This window comes from Solanum tuberosum, unplaced genomic scaffold, assembly GCF_000226075.1.
Source record: "Solanum tuberosum cultivar DM 1-3 516 R44 unplaced genomic scaffold, SolTub_3.0 scf00150, whole genome shotgun sequence".
Taxonomy (NCBI): domain Eukaryota; kingdom Viridiplantae; phylum Streptophyta; class Magnoliopsida; order Solanales; family Solanaceae; genus Solanum; species Solanum tuberosum.
The window spans coordinates 322,778-339,295 of NW_006239073.1; the positions used below are offsets into that span (position 1 = coordinate 322,778).

Sequence of the window (16,518 nt, forward strand, 5' to 3'; positions counted from 1 at the left end):
ATTTATAACTAACATTACTATTAAATAATAATTAAAACTTTAAAAAGAAATAAGTAATACCTTATATTTATTGGTCAAATTAATACACTATTGAGATGAGAATCAATTTGGTTGCACACCTAGCTAATACTTTAGATTCCTAAAAAAGAGCATTGCTCATAAATTGTGGTGACAGCTTACATTTTTATTTACCAGCTCACTACCATTTTTCAATTTTGATACAATCTAGCTTAAAGCCTCAAAAAGTCATTTTGAAAATTTAATTTATCATTTAATTCTAAGTATGGGTTTATCGGTGAAAGAGACATCATTTAATTACAAGTTTAAAAGTTGACAACTCCTATATCTAAGTCATAAAATAATATAAAGGGAGAAAAATCAAAAATATCTTTCAAGTTTCGTTTAATAATTAGTTTCATTCTCCATTATACTACCATTTATTCCCCTCGCCATCTATTGACTTGTCATCTGTACCCTCCAAACTAACAATTTTTCAATGCAAAATGAAAGCATTAGTGACAATTAAAGTTGTTATTGAAGCAAGTTTCAGTGAAGACATATTTTTGTTTTAAATTAAAGATACCTTTTAGAGAATATGATTTGGTGAAAATATCATGGGCTTGCACTATGACAGTCCTGAGATTGAAGTATGGTGATGAATTGTGACATATATATCTTTATATGGTATCAGAGTCAGTCTTATCCCAATATGTTTAAAAGTTATAGGAAGTATAGGCTGACTATGTATTATATCTTGTCAAAAGTCATAGAAAATATATACACTAATTATGCAATATAAAGTATCTATACATGTGTTATAATTGACTACACATTATGATATACTTAAAAAAAACTTAATATAGTTGAACTATACATAAAGTATATATTGACTATTTAATCTCGATCAACTTGAAATCACCTCTAAACAGTTCAGATTATTGATATGAAATTTTCTCGATATTTTAAATCTTTTCATAAACAATTCGCTCAAAACTATTCACGTTTGTACGTAAGGAAGAAGAAGAACAACAACACTAGCAAGCCGAAGACACGGGCTAGGAAAAGTGTCGAATGGCCATATATAGACTATAGTAATAAATAATTTATTTTTTTAATTAACTATATTTTGTGTAAAAAATATAACCTTACGGACATTTTGCGTAATTTTCCCGAAAAAAAAAGTTCGAAGTCATTAATTAATTTTATGATATTTTGTTACCAAACATTAAAAATATGAAAGTGACCTCCTTCACTTATTGGATGGTTGTTACCTATGGTATTGTGTTATTAATTTAAATACAATATTTATTTTAATCGTTAATTAAATTTGTTGTATTTTATTGTTAAATTTAGTATGTGATATTACTTATTAAAGATATCGTTGTTATTTCTCTTCCTTTCTTTTTCTTTTTTTCCACTATTTTGTATCTTACTTTTTATTAAATAATTATATTTTATTCTTTATTCTACCTTTTTATATTTATTTTTAAAAAAAATTAGGCCAGACCCATTTTATTGATACGTTTAAAAAGTAAATAAACGATAAACGAAAGACTAAAAATTTGATCCTACTCAATTCAAACAAAACATTTAGGAAAGTAAACCAAGAGGGGCTTTGTTCTTTCAGTTGCTTCTCCATACCTTTTTTCTGTAGTTTTACTTCATATATATATATATATTTTTATTTTATTTTTATTTTTTAAATTATCTTTTAAATTGTTGATGTATGACATTTTGAATCATACGATACATGAATATAATGCAATATAGTCTGAAACAATATGTAACAATCCAAATGATAATTCCAGTATATTTAAAGATTCAATGTCCGAGTTTATGATCAAATTTTAAAAAATTGACTCTCGAAATCAGAATGATACCACATGGAACACAAGGAGTATTATTAAAGCAGAAATTATTTAAAAATAGGAAACTAATACTTGTAGAATTCCATGACCCAAGAATAATATGCTCGAGCCACAACTTTGAGAGATGTAAATCCAGCTTGTTTAGCCAAATCTTCAAATTGTTGTTTTATTCTTTCTTTGCCTCCATGAAATATAATCATTGATATATCAAAACTAAATGAATGCTTAGAGAGAAGATTAGTCTCTGGATATTCTGGCTGTATTCTTTCAATTACAACAACTTTACCATCTTTTGGCAAAGCTCTCCAACAATTCTTCAGTATTTTCACACAATCTTCATCATCCCAATTATGAAGTACTGCCTACATTTGTTATTATTATCAAGTCAGAGATTGCTAGATCATATGTACTTGCAAAACGACTCCTAATTAATGTGGACATTTTTAATAGAATTTCCAATATATTTTTAAAGTTAAATTACTGACTTTCAATTATAAAAATATATCATTCTTTTATATCCAAACGATAGAAAATAACTATTAAGAAATAATATTATACTAGTATATAATATCTATATAACAAAAATACTGACCTTCAAAATGATGAGCTCTCCTTGAGGAATACTCTTCCACATGTCTCCTCCAACATGCTCTATGCCTAATATGGTAAGCAAGAGTGGTTGAAGCTTAATTTCATCTTTCAATATCAATTAAATGTACATAACAATTTTTAAAAAATAAATTGTATTATGGACTAACACAAGAAAATGACCCTTATTCAATTTAATTAATTATAGGGTATTGGTAGTTACCTTCATAAATAGGGGCATCTTTGATGACATGAGATAGGTCAAAATTAATACCCTTGATATTAGGATATTTGGAAATTATAGAAGCTAATGATATTCCAAGTCCACCTCCCACATCTACTATCTCTTTTACTCCTTTGAACCCATTGTAACACTCAACAATTCTCTTCATTTCAATGCAAGTGACATTTTGCATAGCTTTGTTGAAAACCCCATTCATTCTACTATCTTTTCCATTGTATTCAAATGCATGCATTCCATGAGCCTTGTTGAATGGTATTTCACCTTCTAATATTGCATCTTTCAAATGAAACCTTAACAAACAAAAAATAAAGTTATAATATTTACTAAACCATTGTCACAAAAAAGGGGACAACCGGCGAAAATACTACATTATTGTTTTTTCAGGCTACTATTATAATTACTTTCACTATTCATAAATGGTCACGTGCAATTATCTTTCAAATGACCTGATAATGAAATCACGAGTACTATAAAGAAAACATGAAATCTTACCAAGCATTAACACCTACTGGACCAGTATTCAGTAGTAATAAGGGAACAATTGATGATCCATCTTTATCTGAGATTAAACTTTGGCTTAATGGAGTCAAACTATATGATGTGTGAATATTTCCATCATCATTTTTTGTAATGTTGCATGTGAGAAAAGATTGACTAGCAAGAAACCTTAGAATCCTTTCAAGAACAAGTGAGGCATTAGGGTTTTTTGTGGGAATTTGAGATGCAATTTCATAAGAAGATAGTTTTTGAGTAGTTGATTTTGCTATAATCTCAAATAAGTCAAGTTCCATGGCAGCTCTTAATACCATGTTAAGGAATAAACCACAAGGAAGATGCATAGCTTTCATCATAGAAATTTCCTCTTCACTGGATATAACAATATTGTCCATTTCTTGAAATAACAATAACTCAAAGGCGTTCGATCTATTTTTTTTTTTTAGAGAGAATTAAAGTTAAACTTATGAATTTTAAGACATGGGCTTCATACAATATATATATATATATAGCTAGAGAGTGTGAAACTTTTTACTACTTTTTTTTTTAATTCCATTTATTTAATGGATTATGTGCGGCCGAATATTTTGACAACTTGATTAATGAAGGTATTTAAGGTTTTGTTAGGCAGAATTTACTTTTCTGGTTCTAAAAATAATTAATTTGCAAAAAAATTGATAATTTTGTGTTGTCATTCAACTTTTATCCCCACTTCAACAAAATGCTATTACATTTCTTTTTAAAAGATATCCGTGTTCCTCCTATTAATGATATTATAATTAAAAAAATATTAGTAACGGATAAATTTTATAGTTAAACAATAAAATCTTGTTGTTAATTCTTTTTAACAACAAATGGATTATTTTTAAAAAATGCTAGCTAGTATTGATCATAGTTATTGAGAATCATTTTACTTGCACACCTTACACCTATATATAGATCATTGCTCATAATATTTTGTGATAATATATATGTATATACAGTTTAACCATGGTTAAATTATAAAATTTATATAGAAGAGATCAGCCATTTAGTATTAACTAAGGGCAATCATCATGTCTAATTTTTTCTCCAAAAATTTAATTACCTATATGTTAGTACTACTCTAATTCTTAAGAGGGTGGTCACTCTGCCTCCCCTACTCGTTCACTTGTCTTGCCCCTACGTTTTCTTTTGCTATGCATTTGTATATTCATTTAATACAAACATTATAAGTAGTATTTATGTAAGTTTTTCACTTAAAATTTTACTCTCTCCGCCATATTTAAGATATATTTTAAATTAAAGTGCCTTTAGATTTACTTTATTTTATTTTTATTTTCCCACCCAATCATGTCCAGTATTTGCATTGGTGGCCAACTAAATTTGCAACGAGGCTCAATTCTGGAGACGACGCTTTCAATAAGATTTATTTTATGGAAAAATTACATAAATACATAACTTATTTTACCATATTTTTTAAAATTTCCTATCATTTGAAAAAAATTACAAAAATTCCTCCTCTCTCCTATTCTCGGATACATCACTTTACGCAATGTTGCGGTCAAATACATCGGTTTACGCAATATATCAATTTACGTTGAGTGATGTATCCGAAATTGAGACATGATGTATTGAGACGTTGAGAGATGTATTCGAAATCGAAATGTGATACATCGGAACGTTTTGAGATATATTTGGATTTCATCAAATTTAAGAGATTTTTATAATTTGAAAAAGAGTAGGGACAAAATATAATTAACTCTTAACGCTATAAGATTTGTGTAAAATTCTCTAAAAAAATTTCTAGAGCTTCAAACTCCCGACCTTTGATAAGGGTAGAGGACGAAAGGTGTATAATTATTACTACTCTACTAGTTGCTAACTTGCTATATGTACTACTCCAGTATTTTATCTGAAGATGATGCCCGGCAGCCCTACCCCTACATTTTTCTTGCCAAACCCTCAGGTACCCTTTGCTCCTTCCCAGCTACTCACTAACTTTTTCATTTTTGCTATAAACTAAAAGAAAAAAATTAGGAAGGAATAAAAGAGGCAACGTTCTGTGTTGTTTTGATTAGGAAGAGCTCGAAATCGGTCTCCCTAAAGGTGACGTACAGCCGAAATAGGCTGAAACTTATATCATGTTATTATTAGTTGTTAATCACTGAGAACAGTTGCAGAAGTTATTACACTACCGGACCATTGCTCAGCAATCAGTATGCTCAACTTGCTTTAAGCAAACCAAACTCTAATGTGACGACTAACAAGCAGAAAAATTGATATTTCTGATAACAATACGCTACAACAACATAGACTCTTTTCCCTAACACCTCAAGCGGAGCATATATATCCCGGTATCAAATCCTCTTCTAGTTTATTTCCATAACTTCACAGAACTGTCATGACTTGCAGAAGCAACCATTCCAGTCACTGGTGACTGTGCTAGAGCAGCGACTATGTTTTCATGTGCTGGAATTGTCATGCTTTTATTCTCAACCATGTTCCACAACTCCAAAGACTGTAGGCATGGATTCACGGAACAAGAATCAGTAAATTTGTAGACAACAAGATTTGTTGTAAGTGTAAACATTTGGGTAAATTTTCTGAATAAAATCCAATAGGAATGATAGAAATAGAGTTTGCAAAGGAGAACAAATATTTACCCTCATTCCTCCAATCACCAATAGAGCTGAATAACTAGGATGAAATACACAAGAGTGGAACTGATTTCCATTTGAACTTAGCTCGTGGATGCAATCACCAGTGTTCAGTGACCAAACTTTGACAGACTCCTCACTTACTGATGCCAGTAGATCACCATTGAGATCCCAACAAAGGTAGTTCACCACTCCAGTGTGTCCCTGTAAACACAATTATCTCGGGAAGTGAGGAATTATGGTTGGAACATACAGAAATATGAAAGTGCCAGAAACATCTATAGTTTTTAAGTAACAGTTGATGTAATCCACCACACAATGGAAATTGAAGATCAACCTGGAAAGACTGCAGTTGCCTGTCATTTTCGACATCAAAGATTGAGACCACCTTATCTGATGCAGCTGCCAGCAGCTGACCAGTTATTGGCTGGAATCTCACTTGTGCACTGCCTCCTTGCTACAAATAGAGAGAGGAGACAATTTGAAGATAGTTCATAGGAATATTACTACAACAAATTAATTAAAGAACATAATGAATACTAAAAGGCAAACCTTCGACACTCGAGTACATGAGAATGGACTAATACTCCAGTACCGAATCTCATTGTTGCTATCACAGAAACAAAATAGATCATTCTTTTTCGGATGGAAATCCAGCGACATAACATGAGAAGAATGCCCGGTGTATGAATTCAAACAGTAGCCAGGCTGCAAAAAAATAAATTCGACAAGGGATCATTTGAGTGAGAATATGTGGTAAAAAAATATAGATTGGTATTGTTGAACAATACATGACAATCGGATATCTAAAAATATGAACTATAGGTGTCATGTTGTAAGCGACTAGAGGTAAGGCCTGCTTCAACATGGCGATTAAACAATTATTCAGCAGAAAATGTCTAAACAATTACATTGGCAGCATCCCACAATCTCACAGACATATCAAATGAAGCAGTTGCAAGCTGAGTTGAATTAGGCCTGAAGCGGACATCTGTAATCAAGAATTGATGTTCTTCTGGGGTGGTCTCCGTTTGTAAGGTATCCATGTTCCACAGAACAGCCTGATAAATACACAGGAGGAAAGAACTTATAAGGACAACTGATTTAGTGAAAACAAAAGTGCGGCAGAAAATGCTCAGTCACTAGTGAAGTATAAAGGAGATTTAACCACTGAAAAGCACATCCACCATTGGAATGAAATGAAACACTTGATCCATTTGTTGATAAAGTAAAAAGGAATTTCATTAAAAGGCATCCAATTATCTCCATATGCTAAAGATGTTAGATTATATGGAAGTGCCTTTCTACCTTCTTGTCATGTCCGGCACTAGCGAGCAGCTTTCCATCTGATGAGAAATGGCAGCAAGTGACTTTATTCCTTGTGCGTATACAACCAACTTCACCGAAGGAGAATCCTGACATATTTAACCTCTTAGTAAATTGGCAACAAAAACAACAGAGAAAGCATTTATACAAGTCAAACTCGCATTATCACCTTTGGAAGACTCGGGTTTGTGCTCAGTAATAGTTTGTTTCATTGTTCCATAGATATTTCCATCTCCCCCATCATTTGATAGAAATGACTCCACGTTATCTTCCAGGGAACCAATGTCTCCAAACGTCTCCAAGTCATCCTGTACGATAGATAAAGGCATATTGGAGATGATCTCAAATTTAACTTCAAAACACATAAAAAACTAATAAACTTTGCTTATTCATCAAAGCTACTGGAAGCTATAAGATAACTAAGTACTTCTTTACAAATATAACATGCTCAGAAGTGCAAAATACAAAAAATGTGGATGAAAGACAATTAAGTTTTACCAGCTGATTTGTAGAGGATGCTATACCACCAGTTCCATCTCCTCCATACATCATCATGCTTTTTGACACACTGCCGACCTGCTGCAGACTACTGGCACTAGTCATCCCGTCACCAGGTGTATGAGTTGATGCTGGTGAGCTTGGTGAAGGGCCAACAGTATTTCCGGTGCCAGTACTATTGGCAGGTCCAGATGACGAATGTTGCTTCCTTTTTCTGCCATTCTGAATCACAGGAGATAGATAGGTAAACTTCACTTCCATTGGCTTTGATAAGTAAGGTAACTTAAATTTTCTAAAAACTAAATAAAAATTTTAGAAACATGAAGAGGAAAAAAAGATAATAGGCCACATGCAAGATAAACAATTATATTGTTAGAAGTACTTCCGCGGACATGGTCGTTGGTAGATATCAACAAAGATAAAATCAGAGGTGAACTCTATCTGGTTAAGCTAACCTGCGGCAATTGCTGCTGTTGCTGTTGCAACTGGTCCTGTTGAGAGGAGGATTGTGGAATTTGGGCCATTTTCATCTGTTAAAGACAAGTAATTAGTACACAAGTAGTTTAGAGTAGAACATTCTACCCGTCACAACTAAATTGCAAGAGCCTCTCTGAATCTACAGAAAGACACAGCACTGTTTAAAAACCGTACATATCATCACACACAATAAGCCAGTGAGGAACAACTTAAGAAGCACTCTCAAAGACAGCTGCAAGGCTAAGGCATGTCAACTGCTCAAGACAGCTGTAATGGTGCCAATTAAACTGAAAGATGTACAATCCATTAGTAAAGCAAGTGCTAATACCTAGCCAAAAGCTAATGTCTCATTGCATTTTGGTTGAGATCTAGGCCTCAATTTTCTGATAATTAGTTTCACTTGCCATCAGCCTTGATATATAATCCTGGCACTTCAGTGACTAAGAACCAAGAAACATTTATTTGTAGAATCCCTTCGTTACAAACTTCCACTAGTCTGCAATGTTTGTTCTTGCGTCATAACATGGAAAAGGCTTATCCGAAAACGGCAAAGGTGAGGGCTTGGTGAACTATATGCTAGTTCAAAGTTTAAGAATCTGGAGGCAGTAAAGCACAGCCTGCTACTCATTTGTTAAATGGTCTCCGTTGCAGTTTAGGGGTAGTTTGTCTTCTCCTCTTCTTTTTTTTGGGTGTGGGTGGGGGGGACTAGCTTGTTCTCCAAAGGTAGGTTGAAGTAAATGTCTACCAATGCACCAGGAAAGTAAGGACTGTTAACGTCAACCCACCTTACTCTAGAGAACTTACTACGGTTTCCCAGTAGCGCCTTCCTAACAATCCTCACGGATAAGCCTCGACAAGGAAAGAGATAGCAAGGAAAACACTATCCCTTCAATTACCTACTTTATTATTACTAACAAACTAACATATCATCAGGCGCTCCCATAATCTGCTGTCTTCTTAAGAACTGATCTACCCTCCAGATGAGTAAAGAAGAAAAGGAAACTTTAGAATCTCTCTCTGTCTCTCTTAAAATTTATAGTCCAGATTAGGAAACTTCCCAACATGATTCAGCTTATGCTACTCAATTTCCTCATTATTTTAGTTAATTGGCTTCAGCGACCTCAAAATTGGCATGCATTGCCTTCAAAGTCAAGCTTCAATAGCATTCTGTCTCCTCCTTTCTGCTCTAGAAAGGAACAAAATACAAGCATCTTGAGGAAAACGCAGTTAAAAATGATCTTTGCACTAAACAATGCATTAAAATTTGGATCTAAGAGGAAAACAATCCATGCGCTCTCGCTGTGACAAATAGACTTTAAGATTGCATAATGGACAATGCAAAACATAACTAGCCAATGCAGGTACTCTTCTTCATTCTAGGAAAGTAGACCTAACCTTCGGTGAATTTGATTGTACTGGAGAGCATATGGATCCATCATTTCTCGGTGGCTGACCATCTTTTGCATTGAAGTTACCTCTTGGTAATCCACCATATCCATAGCTAGGGGAATTCAGGTTACCTTGTGCTTGAGCCTGTGCAAGAGCCTGCTGTTGTTGTGATGCCAAAAGATATTGATTTTGGTTCTGTATATTGGGCTTCTGTACTTGCAAACCAACACTTGGCCTCAAATGGTCAATTCCCTGACAATATCAATGAGCAAAGCAGCCAAACATTAATATCGAAATTGTGGAAATTCAACTTTTAAAAAAATGAAAGCAATTATTAGTAACTTACAGTTAACGGCCAGCCCTTCAATGGTAAACCAGTCATACCTTGATTTAAGCCTAAAGAACCAGGAGAAAATGAAAGGACAAGTTACCCAAGTGGCCGCCAATATAATCATCAACAAAATTGAGTTAGAACTACCACCCCACCTTAATACCTCCCCTCCCCCAAAAATAAAAAAGAACCAAAAGCATTGGAAAAAGAGAAACACAGAACTTCTCAAAATTGAAATCCACTATAAACAGACCAACAAAAAGATAACAATAACAACATACCCAGAAAAGAACTTACTAGTTACTGATGCCCACAAAGAATATCACTCAAAAATCTACCTAAACTCGCACCAACTGTTTCTGCTAAACACACATGCTTGATATGCCAGACAATTTTCCGAAAGGTCACATTAAAAAGGTAATAAATAAAAACCATAACAGCAGTGGCTCTAGAACATTCCACTAGTGACAACTAGATTTATGTCCACTACGAATGCTAAAGAATCAGAAGTAACAAACAAGAAATATTAGTAAGAAAATATGCATGATGCCAGTTAAAGGAGCACAATCAGGAATTGACTCCAAAAATCTACATAAACACTAACATGGATATCACGGACAATCAGCTATGCCAAAAATGGGATGCAATGAGGCAAAAATGTAGGTGCCAGGTATTGCACTAGTTATGTTATTTATATGTGACTGAACTTGGAACAGATTGAAGATGGAAATAATCATATCTGAAGTCCTGAGCCAATCCTCTAAAAGTGGAAGTTTTAATCTTTCTAGAACTTGCTGTACAGGAAAGAGAAAGAGCAATTTAATTCATGAAAGTTACCATAGAGGAGAGGAATATCCATTTGTCTGGTAGCCAATAAATGGAAGAATGAAAGAGTTCAGATTACGGCAAATGAATGCCATAAATGGTTATGGGAAAATATATGGTAAAAAACACACTTCATAAGGATGTCTGCATTGCAGAGATATGAACTGAAAGAGTTCATTAAGAGAACTCCATGCTTCCTTTCAAGGATAAAATTAGATAATATGCCAAACTCATTCCATGTGATTACATTAAAAAATGAAATGTTTTACGACTAGAGATCATTAGTTGAGTAGGTGGACGAAGGGTGCTAAGCAACCAAGATGACAGTACCTGCACCGCTGAGTCCCGACTTCGACTGTAGAATAGCTTGCCCATAAATTGATGAAGGATCCATGGGCAAAGATTTCTGAGTACCACTCAAGTTCACTTCCGTTTTAATATCCTACATATTTTCCAAGGATATTGAGCTGAGCTTGGTCCAAGACACAAAATAAACCCAATAATAAGTAGATATTGTCTGCTGAGGTAAGAGTTCAACTAGTTACCGCAGCCATCTGAGGGCGCCCTTGCATTTGCTGCAATGCTGCAGACATGCTACCCGAATTACCTTGTACCAACTGGCTGAATCAACAGAGAACAAATGCAGGTATAGAAGTTCAGACAAAGCATGCAACAAATTAATAGAGGCTACCTAAAGTAATGCAAAAAATGCAGGAGACGTGGCAAGAAAATCTTGCACCACTCATACCGTTGATGATTAGATGCAGACTTGAGAAGCGCCATCCTATTGGGATCAATAAGAGGTGAAGATGTCTCCGAGTCCAAGGAATGAGGGTGCTTCATTTGTTCCTCGTACATTTTCATGGCCAAAACACTAGCAGATGGTTGCCCCATCATGCCGCCTTCAGAGTTTATAGCGCTTATAGGACCACCAAGGGAGGGATTTTGATCCCTTCGCTGTAATTGGGCATTTCGTTGTTGCATGAGCTGCAACTGCTGCATCTGTAGCTGTTGTTGATGTTCCCTTGCTTTCATCTGCTGTGTCTAGAGTTCAAATCAAACAAAACAAGGTACTTAAGCCTGGTTATAAGTAGAGAAAGCCACAGAACTACGTCTAATGTTATTTAGGGCGACGAATGACACATCATGTAAGTTCAACAAACCTCTATGTACGCTGCTGCTGCTTCAGAATGTTTTTCATTTGTCCGTGCAATGAAAATATCCCAAAACACAGACCACCATTCAAAAAGAAACCCTCCAGGTGCATCAATGGCTACAAAAGGACAAATCAAATTATAAACACCTCAAATGTGTCAAGTTATGAAAAAGGAGAATAAGCATGAACCACTCTGCAGATTGACTAGCGAAACAGCTAGAGATAAGATGATATACATAGAAACAATTAGAATTAATAGAACTCAACATGTAGAGAATGTGTGAACATCATTACCTACGGGATCCGTAGCAACCTTCCCTTCCGTCATGAAAGCTTTTGCAGAATTATGCAGCTTTCTTTTCAACAGATAGTCATGAATGTAAACATCAAGCCTATCAAGACAACAAAAACCAATTCCATCATAACTGTGAACACTAGTACTCTTTATCTAGGGACTTCAAAAAGATTGGAAATTTCTGTTTCTTCTTCTGACTATATTTGAGAATTTGGTACTTAATCACACAGTCTTTTAATCTTTGGTAGTGAAACATGGATGCTGGACGTTTTTAACAAAGAAACTGAAAATTTAAAATGAGCTGACTAGCAGGAAGAAGTTGCATACATCTTATCAGCTTCCCAATTACTCTGCGCCATGACTTTCACTCGATCACTTCCTGCAGGAAATTCCACGCAGCCAACTACCAGTAATCACAGCAATCACAGAGCTACACAATAATAACATAAACACAGTTAAACCAAATTTATCAATTAAAATGAAAATACAGGTTTAAAAACCGAAATGATTCTCATCAAGTAACATTTTACCAATTATGAAGATCAAATCCAGCATTGCTGATTCAACAAAAATCTCTGTTTAAAAAAAAAAAAGGAACCCTAATTCAAACAAAATCAACCGTAATTAACCAAAATTGATGAAACAAAAGGTAAGATCTTCATCAATTCATAATTCTCAACTCCAAAATCACACAGTAACACTATCACAAACTCGAATTCACAAATTCACAAATCAGCTCACAACCTCAGCAAGCTCAACACACAAACAAACAAAAAAATCTCGAGCCAAATAACTACCTGAAAGAAACAGTAATTCAAGTAGAACAGCTCCAATTGAAGTCAGCTAAATCAAGTTTTCGCACAAAACCTCCGATCAATTACACTTTTTCCGAACATTAATCAACGATTAAAACATAAACTTAGATACTTATCATAAGCAATTCAACACTTTTTTCTCTAAAATTCACCATTCATAAGCTTGTAAAAGATTCTCTTCACAAGGAAGAAGAAGAGCTTCAACGAAAGGAAAAATGGAAACAAAAAGAGGGTATATCAAAGTGAAGGGGAAAGCCGAAAATAGCAAAACAGGCTGTCAAGTAAGGTACCGAAGCTGAGGTTAGGATGGGCTTTTTGTTTGTGTTTGATTAGGATGGGTATTAGGTTCGGGGAAATTGGTTCGGTGATTCGGTTCGATTAAAGGGGTAAAGTGGGGACAATATTTACGTAAGCAAAAAAGCGGTGCTTAGAGTGTAACGCGCGGAGAAAGCGCAAGTGAGAGTATAATTAAAGAGGTAAGGTCATTATCGGGAAGTAGTTACATGCTACAAGTCTATAAATTGAGATCCCTAGTAAGCTACTATGCCTAATTTTAGAAACAAAAAATCTCCGTCTCTATTTGCATGTCATTCTTATGAAAATAAATATTTTTTATATTTGTTATTTTATAAAATCAATGTATTTCATACCTGCTATTTTTCTTATTTTATCCTTAAGAATTTATCAAAATATGCATTCATGAATCAAAATAAATTAATTCATGTTCATTTATTGAAAATTGAACTTAAAGAGAACACTAAATAAGGATGCAACGGTAAAATTACCTAGTTTCTTAAGGGGAGTGAAACCTAAAATTGTGACAATTAAATAGGAACGGATGAATAATATTTCCTTTGTTTAAAAAAGAATAATCTACTTTGACTTAGCACACAATTTAAATTAATGTCAAATATATCAAAATATCTTGTGGTGTGCAATATATTATGTAGAAAGCTGAAATTAAAGTGTTACTTCAATTTTTTTTAAACAGAAGGGGTTATAAATATAGTCATGGGTTCGCCTTTAGCGATCATCCTTCAAATATACATTCATGAAATTCGAAAAATATCATATAGATTAAGACACAGCGAAAAGAGTAAAAGAATAAACAACTATTTTAAAATAGGTTACCCTCAAATATTAAGGAATCCATTTTATCATTTTGTGTGATTTAGTGACAGAAGAAAAGGCACACATGTAATCATGTAGGACAATGTTCAGATTGTTATGTTTGTTGATAAAACATGTGTAACATAAAACTGTTTAATTGTCACTTTCACAACACATAATTGCATGCCTAGATTCTATTTTTTAAAATAAATAAATAAACCTTTTTTATGCACCCAAATGTGTTCAGTAGATATAATTTGACTTTCTGTTCAAATATTCAATAGATAGAATTGTTAGTTTAGTTAGGCATCTTAACTGAAAAATTAAATTGACAAGTTTGAGGGACCATTAATATATTTAACCTAACTATTAAGTATCATGATGTGACTATACATATTTCTAAACTCATACATCGAGTCGTATTCAAAATTGAATTATATTAGTAAAATTATTCATACCCTTTGCAGAAGATATGAGAAGGAAAAGAAAAAATATGGAGATTATGCTGGATTACCTTGTAATTATTCAAATATAGTTTTATAAGTTATTCTCTCCGTTCCAATTTATATAACTTGATGTTTGACGGATGCTTACTTCTGGAAATTGAAGATGTTTTCAAACAAGATGCTACAATAATCTTGACCAGAGGGCTCAAAAGTTTTGGTTTTCTTGATATTATGGTTGAATTTTCTGTTTCAACAAGTTGTGTTGTTAATCTGTATTACTATTAAATTATGTAGAACAGAAACTTCGGAAAATTTTGTGAGGAACAGAGATTTTAAGAGTATCAAAACAAAAAAAATTCAAAATCAGTAAACAGAAAATAACCTGAAAATATTTTCTTTAAGGAAGAAAAATGAGCCCACGGAAAGCGAACCACTAAACAATAGTAAAGTACACTTGAATTTCTTTATGTATAAAAAGAAGAAGTTGTAAAATTTGTTGTTGAAAAAATGAAAGAAACCCCTTTATTATAGAAAATAAAGGATAGTATGAACAAGTACTTATTGTGCCTTATTGGAAAGATTACAACTTTTCGGAAAAGTCACAACCCTTTTAATAAGTCACAACTCTTTATTTTTTATTCACACATTTTAAAACCTAAAAATGTGTCCCTTATCAAATAGAGGAGCTACGCATTTTAATGCATTCGTTTTTTTCTTGGTGTATGCCTAGATTCTATTTCTATTTAAACATAAATAATACTCCTAAGTCTTTTATGCACCCAAATGTGAGTAGTATTGTTAGCTTAAATATTCATCAATAGATATAATTGTTAGTTTAGACTTCTTAACCGAAATATTAAATTGACAAATTTGAGGACCATCAATATATTTAGCCTATAAGTATCATATCAGATTATACTTTCTTTCACTTTTCATTTTCGATTTATAAACTTTTGAAGAAATGACACGTAGCATGTTATAGTTATTTCATGTTTTATTTCTCAAACTCATATATAGTTAGGGGTGTAATCAAAATTGAATTATGTTATTGAGATGTAAGGCAGGATTAAGTATTTGATATTAGAATATGTTTGAAATTAAGTGTCATATTATTCCGTTTAGTGTAAATTAACTTTTTTTATAAGAAGTGATTAAGAATTTTATGAGGTCTCCCAGAAATTAGTTCAGCTGCGCGTGAAAGCTGATTTGGTCACCTGGACTGGAAAAAAATAATTCACAGAGACTGGAATTCCGATTTGTTGTAGTCTTCGTCCGTACGTATAAAATAAAAAGAAGACAAATTTGTGCGGCGTTGGTCAATTTTTACCGCTTCTATTTTGTTGGCGGCGCCAAAGAGAAGAAATTTAATTAATTTATGTACACATTCTTAATCAAAAAAGAAACTAAAAGTAAACATTCTTATTCACACTTCGTTCAAAAATGGAATTGAGGTTAACCCTTCTTTTATCTATGTACTAGATAATGTTGTCCGTGCTATGCACGGACCCAATAATATAAATGGTATGTTTTGGGGCTAATAACGGAATTTTTGAAGCGATTGTTTGCGTTGATAAAGGAATAAGTTTTTTTTATCACAAATCTGTACTTTCTTTGACGCTATTGAAGGCATAATTAGACTACCCACATACAACATTTTTGAAATATTTTATGTTGTCAATTATCATGATTTATAGTATTTTAAATAGAAAGAGCTGAGAATGAAAGGCATAAAATGCATTCAGAGAAAGTGATTTATAAGTAAAATTTTGTATCTTCTTAGTTATTGTTGAAATTACTATATTACCCCATCATAATTTATAGTATTTTTACGCATTTTTTAAATAAAAAAAAACCCAAAAAAAAAAAGACAAATAAATTAAAATGGACCCAATATATGTTATTTTTGTTGTCTCAATTTATGTGACACAAATGAAATTTGGAGAGTCATCCAAATTTTCATATATTTTTTTTAAATGTTTGAAGTTATTAATTATTGTGATTTATAATATTTTTATG

At 33.0% G+C, this 16,518-nt stretch overlaps 2 protein-coding genes across 3 annotated transcripts; both read right to left on the minus strand.

The window, feature by feature from the left end:
• Positions 1-1,933: 1,933 nt before the first annotated feature.
• LOC102599938 (caffeic acid 3-O-methyltransferase-like) lies at positions 1,934-3,590 on the minus strand. The gene is made up of 4 exons (XM_006352633.1): positions 3,193-3,590; positions 2,680-2,990; positions 2,461-2,525; positions 1,934-2,230 (listed from the first exon to the last, which is right to left on the minus strand). Exons 1-4 carry the CDS (start codon positions 3,588-3,590, stop codon positions 1,934-1,936), a joined length of 1,071 nt encoding a protein of 356 aa, XP_006352695.1.
• A 1,709-nt stretch (positions 3,591-5,299) lies between these two features.
• On the minus strand, positions 5,300-13,179 carry LOC102600272 (transcriptional corepressor LEUNIG_HOMOLOG-like). 2 transcript variants are annotated; one of them, XM_006352634.2, is made up of 19 exons: positions 12,929-13,179; positions 12,662-12,706; positions 12,459-12,561; positions 12,131-12,228; positions 11,844-11,953; positions 11,429-11,724; positions 11,226-11,301; positions 11,011-11,122; positions 9,871-9,920; positions 9,531-9,776; positions 8,114-8,188; positions 7,659-7,880; positions 7,330-7,468; positions 7,143-7,249; positions 6,746-6,895; positions 6,387-6,542; positions 6,172-6,291; positions 5,841-6,038; positions 5,300-5,695 (listed from the first exon to the last, which is right to left on the minus strand). In XM_006352634.2, the coding sequence occupies exons 3-19, from the start codon at positions 12,488-12,490 to the stop codon at positions 5,552-5,554; spliced, it is 2,331 nt and encodes a 776-aa protein (XP_006352696.1). In that variant the 5' UTR covers positions 12,491-12,561; positions 12,662-12,706; positions 12,929-13,179; the 3' UTR covers positions 5,300-5,551. The 2 variants fall into 2 exon arrangements, with proteins under 2 accessions (XP_006352696.1, XP_015166518.1); XM_015311032.1 differs by lacking the exon at positions 12,662-12,706.
• Positions 13,180-16,518: the final 3,339 nt, after the last annotated feature.